This window comes from Liolophura sinensis, chromosome 9 (assembly GCF_032854445.1).
Source record: "Liolophura sinensis isolate JHLJ2023 chromosome 9, CUHK_Ljap_v2, whole genome shotgun sequence".
Classification (NCBI taxonomy): domain Eukaryota; kingdom Metazoa; phylum Mollusca; class Polyplacophora; order Chitonida; family Chitonidae; genus Liolophura; species Liolophura sinensis.
This window is the reverse complement of record NC_088303.1, coordinates 14,343,976-14,360,905: the sequence shown is the minus strand read 5'-3', so window position 1 is coordinate 14,360,905 and position 16,930 is coordinate 14,343,976. Positions and strand designations below refer to the sequence as shown.

General features: G+C 37.6%; 3 protein-coding genes across 3 annotated transcripts; 1 reads left to right on the top strand and 2 right to left on the bottom strand.

Moving 5' to 3' along the window:
• Positions 1 to 218: 218 nt before the first annotated feature.
• On the bottom strand, positions 219 to 6,272 carry LOC135475076 (succinate dehydrogenase [ubiquinone] iron-sulfur subunit, mitochondrial-like). The gene is made up of 8 exons (XM_064754820.1): positions 6,148 to 6,272; positions 4,743 to 4,820; positions 4,197 to 4,399; positions 3,706 to 3,781; positions 3,294 to 3,416; positions 2,970 to 3,079; positions 1,590 to 1,704; positions 219 to 1,013 (listed from the first exon to the last, which is right to left on the bottom strand). Exons 1-8 carry the CDS (start codon positions 6,214 to 6,216, stop codon positions 936 to 938), a joined length of 852 nt encoding a protein of 283 aa, XP_064610890.1. The 5' UTR covers positions 6,217 to 6,272; the 3' UTR covers positions 219 to 935.
• A 92-nt stretch (positions 6,273 to 6,364) lies between these two features.
• On the top strand, positions 6,365 to 9,786 carry LOC135475622 (uncharacterized). Its single transcript, XM_064755552.1, has 4 exons — positions 6,365 to 6,482; positions 7,684 to 8,639; positions 9,013 to 9,207; positions 9,589 to 9,786. Exons 2-4 carry the CDS (start codon positions 7,692 to 7,694, stop codon positions 9,784 to 9,786), a joined length of 1,341 nt encoding a protein of 446 aa, XP_064611622.1. The 5' UTR covers positions 6,365 to 6,482; positions 7,684 to 7,691.
• A 2,884-nt stretch (positions 9,787 to 12,670) lies between these two features.
• LOC135475382 (transmembrane protein 107-like) lies at positions 12,671 to 16,916 on the bottom strand. Its single transcript, XM_064755254.1, has 4 exons — positions 16,393 to 16,916; positions 15,406 to 15,473; positions 14,731 to 14,831; positions 12,671 to 13,840 (listed from the first exon to the last, which is right to left on the bottom strand). Exons 1-4 carry the CDS (start codon positions 16,480 to 16,482, stop codon positions 13,677 to 13,679), a joined length of 423 nt encoding a protein of 140 aa, XP_064611324.1. The 5' UTR covers positions 16,483 to 16,916; the 3' UTR covers positions 12,671 to 13,676.
• Between the last annotated feature and the right edge of the window lie 14 nt (positions 16,917 to 16,930).

Genomic DNA, 16,930 nt, shown 5'->3' with positions numbered 1-16,930 from the left:
CCCGACATTTTGCAAGTTATCAACAAACTTTTGCATGTATGGTGTACAGGTGTTCATGCACACCATATTCGTGGATAACAATTGACTTCAATGAACATTATACTGCCTAAACAGGTACTTATTGTCACCGAGGCTCTATCACAGAGAGTGCATGGGGAACATACAAAGTGAGCTGAATAGCCAATGAGATGTACACATAAAAAACAAAACATAGATGCCATATAAATTTTATTATGTCTCTACATTGCATAATAAATTCTGGACATGGTGCATTCCTGTAATGTACATCACCGTCATTTCTGTACAACAGTAAATACACGAAATGTCACATCTACATTTTTTTAGGGATATTGTCTCAGGTTGAACAATGTACATGGAATTTCTACCTTGAACATGTTGAACTGTTCTTGTAACACCCTCACTTTTTCACCTCTTCTTTTCTGAACAATCACCCTTTCTTTAAATATCCATCACCCTTCATAGCTTTACAACCCCATGAATCTTCTTCCTTGTTCAACATTTAAATGGTGTGACAAAGAAGATGTATTCAAAAGATCTGGAGAACTTTACCACATGTTCAGACAATTCAAAAATACATGGCAGGCCAGCATGCTAATTGCTTAAGGGGAGATAGGTTTCTAATATGAAGTGTTTGAGTTCGCTTAACAGAAATGTTAAAAGGAGAATAATACATGTGCTTACAAGTCCACAACAAAACATTAAAAGTTTGTACAGAGTGCTGCAACATATACATAAACATGTAAACAGTTATTACTATAACAATATATTAGCCTTTAACAAACATTTAGCCATTATTTCAGTCTTTTTATCTTTCTCTTTTGGTTCATCATAATTTGAAAAACATTAATCAACTGGCTTTCAAAGGCTTTTGAAAAACTCTTCTCGAAAGTCATAGTCTTATTTCACATTTTCTACTAAGCATGAGCAACGGTCTTATTGTAGGACACCAAAAGCTTCTTGACTTCAGCTATAGCCAACCCAGGGTTTAGTCCCTGAAATGAAGAAAACATAATTTAGTTACACAAAATGTGCCAATATTCTGATGATTATTTTTTTTCTCCTTTCCATGTTCAACCTTCCAAAGCTGCTGAGTTTTGGATACACTTTCTTTAGTCCAATGCACAGAGTAATTGTTGGACCAATTCCATACTCCTCACAGTGGGGCTTACGCCACGTATGCCTTTCAGAAGTTGCAGAAACTGTAGAGGAAATACATGTATCATCATGTCCGCCTTCGGCGGCTTGGCCTACACAGATTCATTCAGCTATGCCTTTGATCTTCCAGGAGCCAAATGAATGGATGAATGAATGAATGATTATGCCTGAACACCACTTCAGGAATGTTAGTCATACCAAGACAGGCAGTAAATTGAACCCCTGACCAGGGCAGTTGCACACTTCAGTTCTCTCGAGATCAAAAATGTAATAAGCTCGCCATCTTATCCAAAACACTGACTAAAAATAAAAGCCACATACACTGTATGATAATAATCCATCTGAAAAACCCAAATATCAATAGTAAAGCTATGATCAGAATTATGCTAATGTGTAATTAACATTCATCTTACCTTGGGGCAAGTTTTGGTACAGTTCATAATGGTGTGACAACGAAACACTGAGAATTTGTCATTCATGATGGACAGACGCTCAGCCGTGTAATCATCTCGAGAGTCAATCATCCATCTGATGAAAAGACAAAATCCACAACAAACAGCACTGAATATATGGACTGCACTTTCCTTGGTGTTTAAAGGTGAAAGGTTTTCTTTGTAAAAGTTAAAGGCCAAGATTGCGTCACACTTTTCTACTATTTTGTACACATGCATGCAATTAGCAGCTAACACTGGCAAGAAATAAACCACACCAATCTTAAAGGTCTTTAATTTCTTCAAAATGACATGACTAGCTTCCCTTGGATTTTGGAATGTTATGATGTCAGATTTGCCTTGGTTCCTTCATCTGACCAAGAATGTCTTAAGTAATACTCCAAAATCTAAAGAATAACAGAAAAAGCCTGTTGCCATCGATCATTGTGAAAACTGAAAGTGTTTCAGTTCACAGTTAATGTCGCTGAATGTCAGCATTTTTTCATCCATATTACACATATCACATTCTGTAAAAGGCAGACATTCTCACACGGTAAATACATTCCTCTCTAACTGGTACCATGCCCAATACAGTAGGTAACATGCCCGACCCATGTGAACACCACACTGACCAGTCAATTTATTTAATTAGCTTTAACACTGAACTGAAGAATACTTCACTTTAGTGTAGAAAGAAAACATGGCCATATTAATGGGTGGAAAAAACAGACATAGCAAAGGAAAATCCATCATACCTCACCCAATACAAATCAAACCTCTTGATGAAAAGATGCACCCAATCTAGCAGGATTTGAACAACAAAGAAGTATTCTTGCCAGTCAAGCATACATGTATCTCTATGCACAACACACACAAATACATGAAAGTGGAGAAGTAGTACAGTGTGTCAACTACATATGGCATGGGAGAGATTCATGTATAGGATTCCGAGATTCTTTCCTAAACAAACAGTGCTGGGAAATCTAGTGAGGCGGTTACTTTGAACCTGGTTCTCCTCTGACTCCATGTGACTACTCTTTTCTGGTATGGTCAACACAAGCAAGTGGCAGGTATTTACAAAGTTTAGATGAATTCAGCCTCAATGGCCCTGCATGTGTTTTTTTTTCCTATGGTTGAATCCCTTCACTGGAATAGAGTCATCATGCTACTTAATGTGGAAGGCAGTAAACAGATTCCTTGAAAAGGATGATGTGCCTAATACCCATATTTTTACCTGCAGTGCTAAAAGCTCCTTTTGACATCGACATTCATACAAGTAGCTGTCATTGGAGAATACACCAAATCTACAGCAACATTCCTATGACCTCTGATGGATTCCAGGCTACTGGCACACAAGTTTACCTGTAGGCCTGAAGTAAAACAGCTGGTCCAAGGTATTTGTCACTGTTCCACCAGTAACTAGGGCAGGAGGTGCTACAGCAGGCGCAAAGAATACACTCATACAGGCCATCCTAAAACACACGATAAGGATGTACAGGTGAGGCGGAGAGAGTACTACATACAGAATACCCTCATACAAGATTTCCCCTAAAACACAATATAATGTTTTTCTTATTACGATGATATACCATCCGATTCTATTAGAAACATGCTGACCATGCATTCATTTCAATATACAAATAACAAACTAGTTACAGGATGGTTGATCTGCACATTAAAACTAACCAGCTTGGCTCTGTCCTCCACACTCTGTAGATAAGACTCCTTCCCAATGTCAGCATCATTGCTATCCTTCTTCTTTAAATAGGGTTCTATGGAAGCATACTGAGCATAAAAGTTATTCATGTCCTGAAACAAAATGAAAAAACAAAAGAAAAACATATTTATAACACTGACAAGTATATATCATCACATATATGTATAAAATATTGCTAACAATTATAACAGTTATGAACTTATTTGGTATGTATCTCTCAAAAGAAAATGTATGTAAACTGGGTGAAGCCCAAAGGATATACTGGACAAAAGACAAAACATAATGTGATGAAATCTAGATTTGATCTCCAGATCTTAACGTCAAAACTGAGAAGATCATTGACATGATTGAAGACTACAATTCTATGCTAAAAATACTCACAGGAACCAGATCTTTGATCACATACATGTGGGGTAGGGGGTACACCTTGGTAGCTTTACTGCTTTCATCAATTTTGCTGTGAAAATAGAAAGTCAATAAGATAACAATTTGAATAAATCATTTGTTGAACTATAACATTAGTATTTCAGACAAAGAAAAACTTCCATTCTTCAGAACAACAAAAAGGAAACTACACTGCATACTTACTATCCATGCTATGGCATTTGCAATACATATACGATGTGAACATTTGGAAGGGTGGCGCACCCACTTGGTCATTCCACAGAAGTGTCTAGGACTGGGATTGCAGACTTAATTCAATCTCTCTCTACTTCAGATATGGATTTTAAGTCAGGACGTTTCTCAGATACCTGGCAAAGGGCAGCGGTATTTTGATTTTCTCCATCTATCAACCGGTCCATCATATTTCGCAAAAAATGTTAAATAAACAAATATATAAATTCTGGTTGACTCCTGAGTATTGCACCTACCAAATACAGGCAAGGGTGTTGGTTCCACCAATATTCATGGCACATGATCCACATATTCCCTCGCGGCACGATCTGCGGAAGGACAGTGTAGGGTCAATCTCATTCTTGATTTTGATAAGAGCATCAAGGATCATGGGCCCACAGCTGTTCAGGTCCACATCATAGGTCTGCATGTGGGGCTTGTCACCAGGCTTGTCAGGGTCCTGTGCAGGAGAAAACCAAGTTAAAACAGAACACTACACAAGTAACAAAATGATGGGAATAGATGCTATTTAGTTGGCACCTGGCAGTTGTAGGCAGATAGAAGGATACATCAAGCCATGACATTTGATGAATTTGTAACCAAAGAACAGAAAACTTATGAAAAGTGGTTTGAAATATCTGATAGCTGTCCCCACAAAGTAAAAACCTTCTTGTTGACAGCCTGTGAAAACCTTTACATTTCAGTCCACTTCTTGAATAAGAAAGCGAAATTTCATAATCACATACATGTGGCTATTATACATTATAGACCTATGGGTTATAGTTCTTTATATTTATCCTTACCCATCTGTAAATGGAGAACTGCTTCATCCTGGGCTGGATGTCAGGGTTTGCAGAGGCTGCAGTCTGGGCACATCTTGTCTGTAAAATCAGAGAATTCACTGTTAAATATTTGAAGCCATCCATATTTGAAGCACAAAACATCTCTATCCATTCAAGTCCCACCTCATATTATCAGACTGCTATAGGTCTGCTATTGGAGTCAGTTAGGCCATTACACAAAACTTGACTACATGCCATATCCAAACTGTTTCTTCAACCAAAAATATCTGTCATATTATTTAGGTGATTGAGTCTATAGTCTATTCAGCTTGACTCAGAGTCAGAGATATAAACAACAAAATCATAAAATACATGGACTCCCAAGAGGGACAGATCACCCACTGCTGATCACCTGGGGAAGATTTATTTATTTATTTGACTGGTGTTTTACGCCATACTCAAGAATATTTCACTTATACGACGGCGGCCAGCATTTTGGTGGGTGGAAACCGGGCACAGCCCGGGGGAAACCCACGACCATCCGCAGGTTGCTGGCAGACCTTCCCACGTACGGCATAGGAAGCCAGCATGAACTGGACTTGAACTCACAGCGACCGCATGGGTGAGAGACTCCTGGGTCATTACGCTGCGCTAGCACACTAACCAACTGAGCCACGGAGGTCCCACCTGGGGAAGACAAGGCCCGGCAAACTTGTAACAAGAGGAGGAACAAGAAGGTATATACAATCAAAGTTTTCACCCTATTACATACTGCATACCATGGTACATTTTGGGAAGAATTATGTGCTTTGGACTGTTAACATTATTAGTGTTACGAAACGTACCCCAAAGTATTGAAAACAGCAAATATAATAAGTTGAAAAGCATTGTAGATGCATAATATTATCATACATGTAAACATACCCTATTGACTCTCTCACCCATGCATGTATGCGATTTTTTGATCAATATTATGATTATCTAACACTCAGTTTACATAACCTCTGTATTCATGTAACATGAACTTCAAGCTCTGAACCACCAAGCATATTCAGAAACACTGTTGTTTCAGATACTCAAAGGGACAATAACAATTTGACTGGTTCGGTATTTGTTCAGTTTATCTCGTTGTTTACATGCGAGTATTCCTATAACTGGAAGTAAGGGCGGTCTGTTTTTAAACAGTATTCAGTGCAAAATCTAGAGAAAATCATTGTTTAATCTAGAGAAATACTTTTGTGGGTAGAAAAAAAAAACACGACCACAACTCAGTATTTCCTACAAACATGATATTTTCACAGCAAGGTCATTTCATGGTGAAGACCAAGAGCTGTCAAAATAATCACATCTGCCCATTTCAGTCAACCCAAGGTCGTGCTGTTTCCACCAGAGTAACAATTAGGCGACGACAGAAATCATTAATTACCTGAACAAGCGATACTATAGCTTGTTTTCCCGGTAGAACTTTCGTCAAGCCCCTCAACGAAGAAGCCATCGTGTTGATTTACGTAAAAGTTCGGCTGCTGTGTTGCTTTGACCGGAACTTGCGCACCTTGCTTTATAAAAGGACATATTATATAAATCCAGAAATGTACGAGTTTATCCATGATTCTTCGGTTCTTGCCGGTCATTTCCGTTGTCAACTGAAAACAAATATGGCGGTGAAAATGAATTCTTGAGCGTGTGTCACAGTAGATGAAATTGCCTTTGCTTTACTGCGCCTCTAAATTTCAAACATGCATTCCAGAATGCTAAGCTAAGGTAAGTTACATCACTGGAAAAACTATTAATGTTGAAACACAAGGAGTGCATGCTATTTTCACCGGTGTTTAGTGCTCGTAATCAAGCCATAACTGGCTCCAAAGACTCAAGTTCCACAACTCGACTTGGCTCAGTGAGCAGGTACAGACATGTAAGCCTGCGTGTACAGAGTAACTACAATACAATATACTATGTACAGTTTTCGGTGATTCAGGTTTTGTTTCAGATTTTTAACCAAAAACTGAATTGTCTCCCACATAATGACAGCAACATTGTATACATCATAAAACAGTTGAGTAACATGATCACAAAAATTAATGTCAAAAAGTCATAAATTTTCACTCTCATAGAGGATGTTTTTTATTATTCCCTTTCCAATATAATGGGTGGACAGATATAGCATGTTTCCTTTCCATCTGTCAGTGTGTGTCCAAGTGCTTGGTAAACCTTTTTATTAATGTCATTTTACTCCAGACTAGTACCTTTTAGTGAACACACAATCGTCCACATTCACATATCAAAGAATCTCCATGTTGTTTAGTTGAAATGTAGTCTGAGATTGCTCTGACATTAGCTGGTTTGACAAAATTTTGTTCGGCCATGGATGACCCAAAACCAACCTCAGAACAGGCTCCATTTAAAAGTTTTTATATGGAGCGCCCTGATGTTGGTTTAGGGCCTCCTTGGCGGAACAAAATTTTGTGAAGCCAAACACCATATCAAACTTGGACTAGTTGAAATGCTGCTAGACCTTGCAGTACATAGGAACTGGGTGCTAATTTATACTTGATGGCCTATACCACATACATGTATGTTCTATCCCACCCTTGGAGAGACAGTTGTTAACTTCTAACCACTTTCATTGTTTGTGAGACCTTGGTGACTATACGCGGGAAACTACACCCATGGGGATAAGTTGTCTTGTGCAAAGATGACATGCAAGTCTGCATGTCATACATGTTAAGTTTTTTTCAGTAACTTGCCAAACGGGTTAATGTGTGCACTATGGCTTCATCCACTCATAAAATTGCCTGAGAAAAGTATCTTCATATATAAAGTTAAAACTTCTTGGGTGTAGCACCTAACAACAATGAAATAAATATATAAATTCATTATATTGTTAATTATCTTCATGGTGTGTTATATTTACTTTTTTGAACAAAAGGTATTTAATAATAACTTTCATTAATTATATCCACAGAACGTAAGATGGCTTCTTACTTGGGTTTCCATGGCAATGAGTCAGTACCTCATCAGTTGCCAGCATCATTGACCCAAACACATTTCTGGGACAAGGGAATCCTTAACGGAGTACCATCAATGTTAAACAAGTACACTGACTACACATCTGGAACAGATGATCTGGAAATTTCTCAGTTTTCAGAGTTCCATGAGGATTTAGACACTGATACAACGCCTAGTTCTCAGCTGCCCCCTTCATTTCACCAGTGGCAGTCAGTTCACACACCAGAGCTATGCGCTCCTGATCCGGACCTTGGCCTCACCCCAGAGAAAAGAGTACCCTTTGCCAGGAGCAATTTCAAAACGGATGTAAAAGACAAAACTGAACGCAAAGTTCGTTTTGATGTGGCATCAAGTAGTGAATCTGAACTTGAAAAGTCCCCTGATGCCTGTATTAAAGGCAAATCAGATACACCTGATAAAACTTCTTGTGAATGCCTCGGAGACTCTGTTGGGCCACCTTTACACAATAGTAAACAGCATAAAGAAATTCCTCAGGTCTACGCATACTCTCTAAACTCTTATCCTGCTTTGAAAGATACACAAATCACTGACATTAAAACTACTTGCTCAACTGATGGCAAAAAGAAAAAGGCAAAGTTAAAAGATAAGCCCCTGAAATTTTCCAAGGGAGATGAAACTTTAATACAAAAACAGCTGTGTGATGATTCCCCTGTTAGGAGGGAACAAGAAGAAAGCCCAGTAGTTACAGAGTACAACTTTCCGTTTAAAGACAATGAGGAACAGGACAGTGATATTTTACTTTCTAGTGCTTTTGAACGTCCAGAATATAATAGTACCTTGAGGCTTGGAAATGAAATGAAAGATTTAGCATCTCAAAGACCTGATGTAGCCAAAGCTGTAAGGGAAACCTTAGAGAAGTCAGAAGCCTTGAGAACTGGAATTAATGAGAAGGTAACCATTGCATGTCCTGTGTGCTGCAATTATTTGCCCAAGAGCAACATTTCTGTTAATTTTGTTGTTAATGAACTCTCTTTCGTTTACATTTATCTTGTGATGCACTGATAATTTTTTTTCTGTTTGAAGTTCATTCACTTCTGGATGAGCACTGTGACTTGTACCAAAAGCAACCCGAAGTAGTGGTTCAGACACAGCTTTCAGAGTAAAATGAAGGTTTTCTTTTGGTGAAATAGCCCCCAACAGGAGCTTTCTGAAATAAGATATTTGTAAACGTTGTCATCTGAAAACAAACAACCCCACTTCTCTTAATCAGAAGGTTTTCTTGTAGAGACTTATAATTAATTAAAAGCTGTGCTATATTCTACAGGCAGCTTTGCGTGTGAACACTCAAGGCGATGTCTTCCAGGGACTTGCTCCTTTAGAGGTTCCCATTAGTGACATCATATCTCAAGTGGAACGGGACCAAAGGTCAAAGGTTAAGCATAGTGGTGGAAAAAACAAAAGGGACACCAAATCGAAGGTACAAGAAAGTGTCAGCAAATACACATCAGATGAAAAAAATGTATGTAATAATTGTTTTGATAGCTGGCGTATTTTTTCATAAATCAAGATATGGCTGGTGCACTCTTACCTCATTATCTGGCTTCAATTTCTTGTAGAAGATTTAACTTGCATTTTTGCTTGTATGTCCTGATGGTGTTAGGTTCATGAGATTTGACGATGCTAGTACAACAGTTCATGCAGGCCATTTGATGATATGTATATCAAGTTTAAGGCTTTATGTCAAATAGCTGTGAAGCAATGCCAGATAGAATGGTAGAAACAATGCCCCAACATTACCAATACTCTAGATACATATATACGAAATTAAAGACAGGTTTAGATACCTTGCACTATGTAAAATGGCATGGATAATTGATTTTGTACATTTAACATGTTTTACAGACATTTGCGTTTTATCTGTTTTCAGGACTTAGAAGAGCCAGATCTGATGGAATTTTTCACGCTTGATCTCCAGAGAGAACATGTTGACCTTAGTGTGACAGGTGTTAGTTTCCCTAAGGATGCTTTGTCATTAGCCCCACACGACAAAGCCTTTGAAATGTACAAACATAATCTAGCATGGGAAGAGTTTGACTAAAGGACTTATAGTTTTATAATGCATGTACATGTGCATAAAAAACATTGGTTTGCTACTAAAAAAATTATCAGTGTAAAGGCAAGTAGTATTGACTTTCGTGTAATTTAGTTTCCAAAATAAATTTCAGAAGACAACATGGTTTGTTGGATGGATCACAGGTGCAGTAAGCAGGTTAATGGTTTTTGAACTTTTTGTCACAACTGTGTACCTTACTTTCAAACAGGTAGAAATCACATTTTTGGCTTGACATTGTCACTGGCAGTCTGAGGACAAATCCTGCTCTCCCTTTTTCCACAGTTTGCCCTAATTCCTCACCCTTTTCTTATATGAAAGAGCAACTTTCAGTACAAGTTATGCACATTTTTCATTTGATTTTGTAGACAAACTACATTGGTTGGATGGTCCAATTTCAGGGCTTCACGAAAAGTATAATATTATCAGTACACAGACAAATGCCTTCAGAATATGCTTGAATAGACACATTGCAAACATGCACAAAGGTTGAAGAATTACAGTAATAAAAGTAGCCTGCCTTTTTTACTCCAAGCCATATACAAGTACATGTATACTGTGTTTTACATGTAAGTACACACACTTACAATCAGTCATGTTTAGTTTGCATATTTAAATTGATACTTCATATACTCATGTAATAATCTTGCGTATGAAATATTCATTATCCTGATTTTTAATGAACATTTGCCAAATAGTTTACGGCAAGTTGTTCTTGATGTATAAACTGCATATTAAGCCCAGATCATGTGTTACTTCATACTTTGTTATCGTACATGGATATGGTAGGAAATGAAGAATCATTGCTAAAATATGGGGAGTTATTATGTAATGAAAACTGAACAAATGGAATCTCCCATATGTTGTTTTGTCCTTATTTCATTGAAGTGTGGAATGTACTGGCTATCTACAATGCTGTCAATGAAAATTTCCATTTGCCTTATGGTAGAAAATGTTATTTTAGTCATATGACCACGAGAAGTTATTTGGTGTTTGTGTGTGTGAAAGGGTGACTGCTGCAGCCAGTGAAGTATCATGCTGAAGACACCAGACACGACACCTCACCCATTCACATTTATACTGACACCTGGCCAACCAGTCATGTTTCTTTGCTTTAACCTCTCAGTGCTGAGCACCAAGCAAGGCAACAAGATGCACCATTTTTGAAGTCAAGTCGGGGGTTTGATCCCAGGTCTTCCGATAATGAAGCTAACCAAAATTTAGGTATGTAAAGACATCTGGTGCATCAGATCTACAAGAAGACGCAGGCTTGCAGCTCACTTTAGACTTGTCGCTTAATACTACAGCAGAAGTAACACTCAATGCCAGCATATTTCTTACTTTTAGTGAATTGAATCATTACATTTCAATCCTTTCTCTCATCAGATAAGCTGGAAGCAGATTTTACTTTAGATCTAGAAAGCGACAAGTCAGCATAGGGAGTGGCTAGTTATCTTTGTGCAAAGACAGAAACCAAGTGAAAATTAGTGTTAATCTTTACACAATCACTTTAAAGTTGTCATACATGTATACATCACACAACTGTCCCCATAAGAGTTGCACATGTGGCCAATTTATGTTTTCTCCAGTGCACACAAGTGTTTTTGTTGCAAAATAAAAGATACACATTTATATTGCTTGGGTCAGAAAAGCGTGACAATTTCACTTTTAGGAAGAATTTAACATGTAACCCTTCATCAAATTCACCAATCCCGACAGAGTAAGAAACAATTTCCAATCTCGAAACACTCTGCTACCCGACATAGGCCTACATGTACCTAAGCTAAAGTGTGGATTTTAAAGAGTGGATCCTAGGCATTATGCCTGAATCCCACATACCTGTAGTGCTGTTGATCAGTGTATTTAAGTTTTGGCCAGCCGTGTTAGTACCTCAGGAGAACATGTTTTAATCTTGACAATGAGGCATGACATACGTTTTGTCAAAGCTCTGTTTAATGATAGATGACCATCAGAATTCGTTGATCTGGAATATTATTGCACTGACAGAGGATTTATTCATTTCATTCAATTAGGGATTAACACCATACTTGGGAACATTTCGCTTGTATTTATATTTTACTCCCGTTTATGGGTGGCGGTAGCTGCCTCACAAGTGACTAGAAATGACACATGACCTTACTGTCAGAGCACAGGAAAATGCAATAAAAAGTGTGGGCAATGCTTACACTCAGTCAACTTCCCCACCATCTTATTACATTCACAAGCATGTTTTGAATGATTAATGTTACTAGCAAGATCTTCCAGAGCAATCAAACAATGTCCATTAGAACAACACAAGCGTGGGAATTTGGAAAATACCATTTCCATGAACGGAATGGAACACGCATCTTGTGGGACCTAGAGATTAAAAAAGCGGGTGCCTAAACTACTTGTTCAAATCCCGCTCCTGAAAAAGAGCATGATATGTATATTACATGTACACTTTTTTGATTGATTGTTTAATGTCAAATTTAAGAATTTTCCACTTACATAGATGACGAAAATCAGGGTTATGGCAGGAGAAAAAAGGAGAGCCAATAGGAAACCTCTTCCCTTCACCCCTCCCAACATAAAACTACTGAAGAAGCAGTTACTGTGAGACATTCCACATACTGCCAAAATCACTACTGATGAAGCAGCCCAAGCTGTATTCAAACGCGTAACCTTATGGGCCTAAGGCCTGGCTGTTCCTGTGTGACATTACGTAAACCACTGATGGCCCGTTATACCATGTCCATCTAAATCCGCCATTTTTTTTTTTTTTTTTATCAGAGCTGCAGTTGTACTCATCTTGTAAATCAATGCAGCAAGAACAATGACTATATATCTTCTAGTTACTATTTAACAATGAAGATGATATTCATGTGACACGTATAAATATTTTATTATAAAAATCTATACAAATAATATTTACAACATATCTTATATGACAGTGAAATTTCAAATTTCATATTTATGTTCTCTCCCACAAAACAAATGTACATGTTTGTGTAATCATTTCTACAATACTACTGGGTTAATGGAGAGTTCACAAGAAACAGTTACAGGCAAACCAAGCATGAGGGTGGGTTCATGTACACCAACCGAGTCAAAACAGACCAAAAAGTCTAAGTCATTTCCATAATGCATGCATGCATGTAGGCTCTACTATTATGCAAAGCATGCAAGTTTTTTTAATGTGATGACCACATTGCTGACACTGAATAAAGCACTTATACCCCTATACTGCAAATCTGTAACTCTGCCACACATTCACGGTTTTAAAGTGCCTATAAAAGCCTACTGTACTTGACCACAAAAAGTGCACCTTTAGATATTAGGTAATAAACTATTACTTTTAGTGCTGAAATGTTAGGTCAAATACAGCATTAATGAAGATGCTTTCAAAGATGTCTGTTGAGAGTCAAAAAAGCTGAGAACGTACAATTAATATAAATGCTACAATGTATTAGCCACAGACCACAGTATAATATTTATGACCAAAAGTTCTGACTGTAGCTGGTTCTGGTAAATCTTTGTGCATATGACAATGTTGAAGATAAAACACATCTTCAAGCCAAAGACAATGGTATCACCTGCAACATGACTACGTAGCTATAATAAATGCTGAGCACTACCTGCAAAACTAAACTGATATACCTACAGCCATCCTGTGTCATGTTCCTTATGTCCCCAGACACCTTTTAGGCCGTACTATGTGCATCTATTTTATGTGAACCTTGATCTGACAGAAAAGTGCAGAATGATGACTTTTTTCTCCTGATAGCAGCCATGTACTTGCGATGGCTTAAACAAAAGCTGGTTTAAAATTTCAAACCAACTTTCAATTTTACATGTTTTACAACAGTTCACTTTTCTGAGTAGATGTGTATACAATCTTATAATCCTTTCTTCAACCACAACACGCCCACCATGGTGATAATCTCTGTGAAGGCTGGGAAGGCGTTACAAAATCCAAAGATATACCAGTAGGAGTCACACGGCCAAGCATCAAATAGGTAGTAGGAGAGCGCGACAGCCGCTCCGCAGTGCACGCAGGTCGCTGGACATCAAGGTCAAGGTCAACAGTGACATTATAAATATATGATGAGATTGAATCAGCTTATTAAATGTAAATTTAATAGAGGATTATAATATATGAATACATAATGCGATCCCCCACTGGTTATGGTAAAATATTCAAGCAAAGTCTTTTAACACAAGGAAAGACTTTTACTACAAGAAAAACAATCTCAAGCAATAGATCTACGCATGACCAGCCTTCAGGTGCACACTTTCCAGTTGTCTGATTTGCATCCCAAATGATTTCTTATTTATCTTTACTTCAACATGTTATTCTGATATGGGCTGCCTTTGTGCGGTCAACTTCTACAAAAAGCAAATGAAGCCTCTGAAACTCACTAATGCTGCAACTGACACTTTCAAGTTGACTTGTGCGTGTGATCTTCATTGTATCATCTCTGAAGCTGGACTTATTTCTTACCTTTGTACTGGTCATTCCTACATGGAGTGCATTTCTATGTAATCAATTACAGTGTTGTCTATTTATACCTTGAATGATTTTTCCTAGCCATACACAATAAAAGCTTCCCACCCCTTTAAAATAAAAGGAGTGGGGGGGGGGGGGGTAATGAGGTGAGGGAATTTCCTGGTACAGTACTATGAACATGCAACAGCACCATTGCTACTATGCAGGACATTATTTTCCAGACGAACACTAACAGCGCAGTTTTATTATACATGTATTAAGATATAATATTTATTTTATTGTTGTTTGCACCATACTCAAGAATATTTCACTTATAAGGTAGCGGCCAGCATTATGGTGGGAAGAAATGTATTAAGATATACATCTATACACAGAAGAACACGGACATATACTCTTGCAATACACTTAATTGGTAAACTTAACGCCCCACTGACAAAGGATACAGAGTAGGCTCTGGAAAGGCATGAACATTGTGATTCCGCCCAAAAAGCCAATTAACTCCAGGGCAAAGAACCCAAGTGATACTGACAACCCCACAATTAACCTGAAACACAAAGCAAAGCATACCAGCCAAATCAAACTGAAGTAAATGCAAGTGTAAAAATAAAACAAAACTTATGGTACCTGTACATCATACAGTGTTCACATATACTGGATCTTTATGGTAGCGAGAAAATGGACATGTATCAATCTCTCTTCACCAGTTTAGCTTTACATCAATGAAATGGTGTATATCATTGATGTGAAACATTTGAAAAATGCACACTATCCTTGATGTGTTTTATTTGCCTCTCATTTCATTTTACCAACTTTACACAGTTCCTTACAACAAGAGTACCAGCATGTAAAACCAGGGTTAAAAGGGTCATACTGTTAACCACAATTAGAAAGTCTCAAGGTTACATTCTACATTCCATTATACTTTCCATAATTCACTAATACATCATATTTCAATCCTAAACAAACAATCTACGTCATTTCATTTTGAGTTATTATGGTAATAGACAGACACAATGAAATACCATATAGTAATAACATACATATATCATCATGAATCTGTCAACATTTAAGACAAGTAATTAAAACTGAATAGAAAGAAAGCATATGTATTTCCTTACTGCGTATCTTTCAGTCTGTACTGTTCTGATGTGTAACTTTCTGGCAAACACATCTTTATGTTTTCATCCTGGAAGAAATGGAGGAATAATTACTAGTATCCATAGTTTTCAGTAAATTAATAAAGAGAAATATATCAAATATAACTTAATTATTCCTGGAAAAAATGTTTCGTAAATTGGTTAGTCCACTGAAATGTGTATGTATGTATGTATGTATGTATGTATGTATGCATGCATGCATACTTAGGATTTCACGTCGTACTTAACAATTTAACAATGGGGAGCCATTAGGTGTGCATCGAAATTTGTATCAGTGAAATATAACAAAATAACACAATCCTGTTAACATAACTGTCCCCCAATAACACGAGTGGTTAGCGTGCCAGTTTGGCACAATGACACAGGAGCCTCTCTCCAATGTGATCACTAGAGTTCGTCCAGTTCATGCTGGCTTCCTCTCTGACCATATGTGATCATATTGCAGATGGACATTACGTTTTCTCCCACCATGATGGCCACCGTCATGAGTGAAATATTCTTGAGTAAGGTGTCAAACACCAAACAAATAAATAAATGAACATAACAACTGAATCATGAAAATTACTACACATGCAGTAAGATGTGAGTCATGACAACTTGTTCATATGTGACTTAACATCACATGATTTTTTACTATGACATTTTTGTATTTGCCATCAGCATACCATGACATTTTGTGGTTTTAGTTCCACGTCAACAGCACATGATTCCACAGACATACAGTTGTGAATCATTTACGTGATTACCTTTGAAAGATACTTCAACATTGCTTGATTTCTTATTCAAGCAGAAAAAAGTATCTTTTTGCTAGGGAAAGAGACAGACTGGAGAATAACTGACGTCGAGTTCTAATCTTAGCAAAAAACATTCATTTATACTCTTTGTGTCAGAATTATTAAATTTTCACTAAACTGTTCATTTTGCTTGACGAGAGTTCGGTTTACTTACCCTTGACCAAAATATCATAATGACAATAACTAAGTGAGCAATTATTGTCAAGAAGCGTGCGGGCACTAGGCCAGTGATTCCACGAGTCATGTTTGCCGTTGGATCTCCCAAAATTACACGCAAAAGCTGTTCATTAAACTGTCAATCGAAATGGAAAGCACATTTCTCCCACACAGGCGAATGCTTAAAAGTTTGGAGAAAATCGTCAATGCCGAGTTATCAACTGATGTTAGAGAGTAAAATCCACAAACAGTTTTCGTCCGTTGCATCAGATGAACGGACAGTCAGTTCATGCTGGAACACGTTGTTGATGTTGTTGAGATGAGCTTCCCTAACTACCGTTTCATTTTTAGCTAAACCGAAAAAGCAATCACAATATCGGACCCTTAAATCGGTTCCAATGAATAGGTGGTTGTTAACCTTTCCTTTGGTGCACAATAAGCAGCTCTTACCACCTGACATAGATAAACTAAGCCAAAGTTCAACTAACGTAGCGGGAAATATTTGTTTCCGCCGCCATGTTAGTTCTCTGCACGCG

Bases quoted from the DNA above. Each gene is read 5' to 3' on its own strand.
- LOC135475382 (XM_064755254.1), bottom strand. From the start codon at position 16,482: ATGACTCGTGGAATCACTGGCCTAGTGCCCGCACGCTTCTTGACAATA. The intron at 15,474-16,392 runs GTAAGTAAACCG...CATTTCTTCCAG, and splicing joins TTATGATATTTTGGTCAAGG to GATGAAAACATAAAGATGTG. The intron at 14,832-15,405 runs GTAAGGAAATAC...TTTGTGTTTCAG, and splicing joins TACAGACTGAAAGATACGCA to GTTAATTGTGGGGTTGTCAG.
- LOC135475076 (XM_064754820.1), bottom strand. From the start codon at position 6,216: ATGGCTTCTTCGTTGAGGGGCTTGACGAAAGTTCTACCGGGAAAACAA. The intron at 3,080-3,293 runs GTTAGTTTTAAT...CGTGTGTTTTAG, and splicing joins TGGAGGACAGAGCCAAGCTG to GATGGCCTGTATGAGTGTAT. The intron at 1,705-2,969 runs GTAAACTTGTGT...TCTTTTCATCAG, and splicing joins GTTTTACTTCAGGCCTACAG to ATGGATGATTGACTCTCGAG.
- LOC135475622 (XM_064755552.1), top strand. From the start codon at position 7,692: ATGGCTTCTTACTTGGGTTTCCATGGCAATGAGTCAGTACCTCATCAG. The intron at 8,640-9,012 runs GTAACCATTGCA...TATATTCTACAG, and splicing joins GAACTGGAATTAATGAGAAG to GCAGCTTTGCGTGTGAACAC. The intron at 9,208-9,588 runs GTATGTAATAAT...AACATGTTTTAC, and splicing joins ACACATCAGATGAAAAAAAT to AGACATTTGCGTTTTATCTG.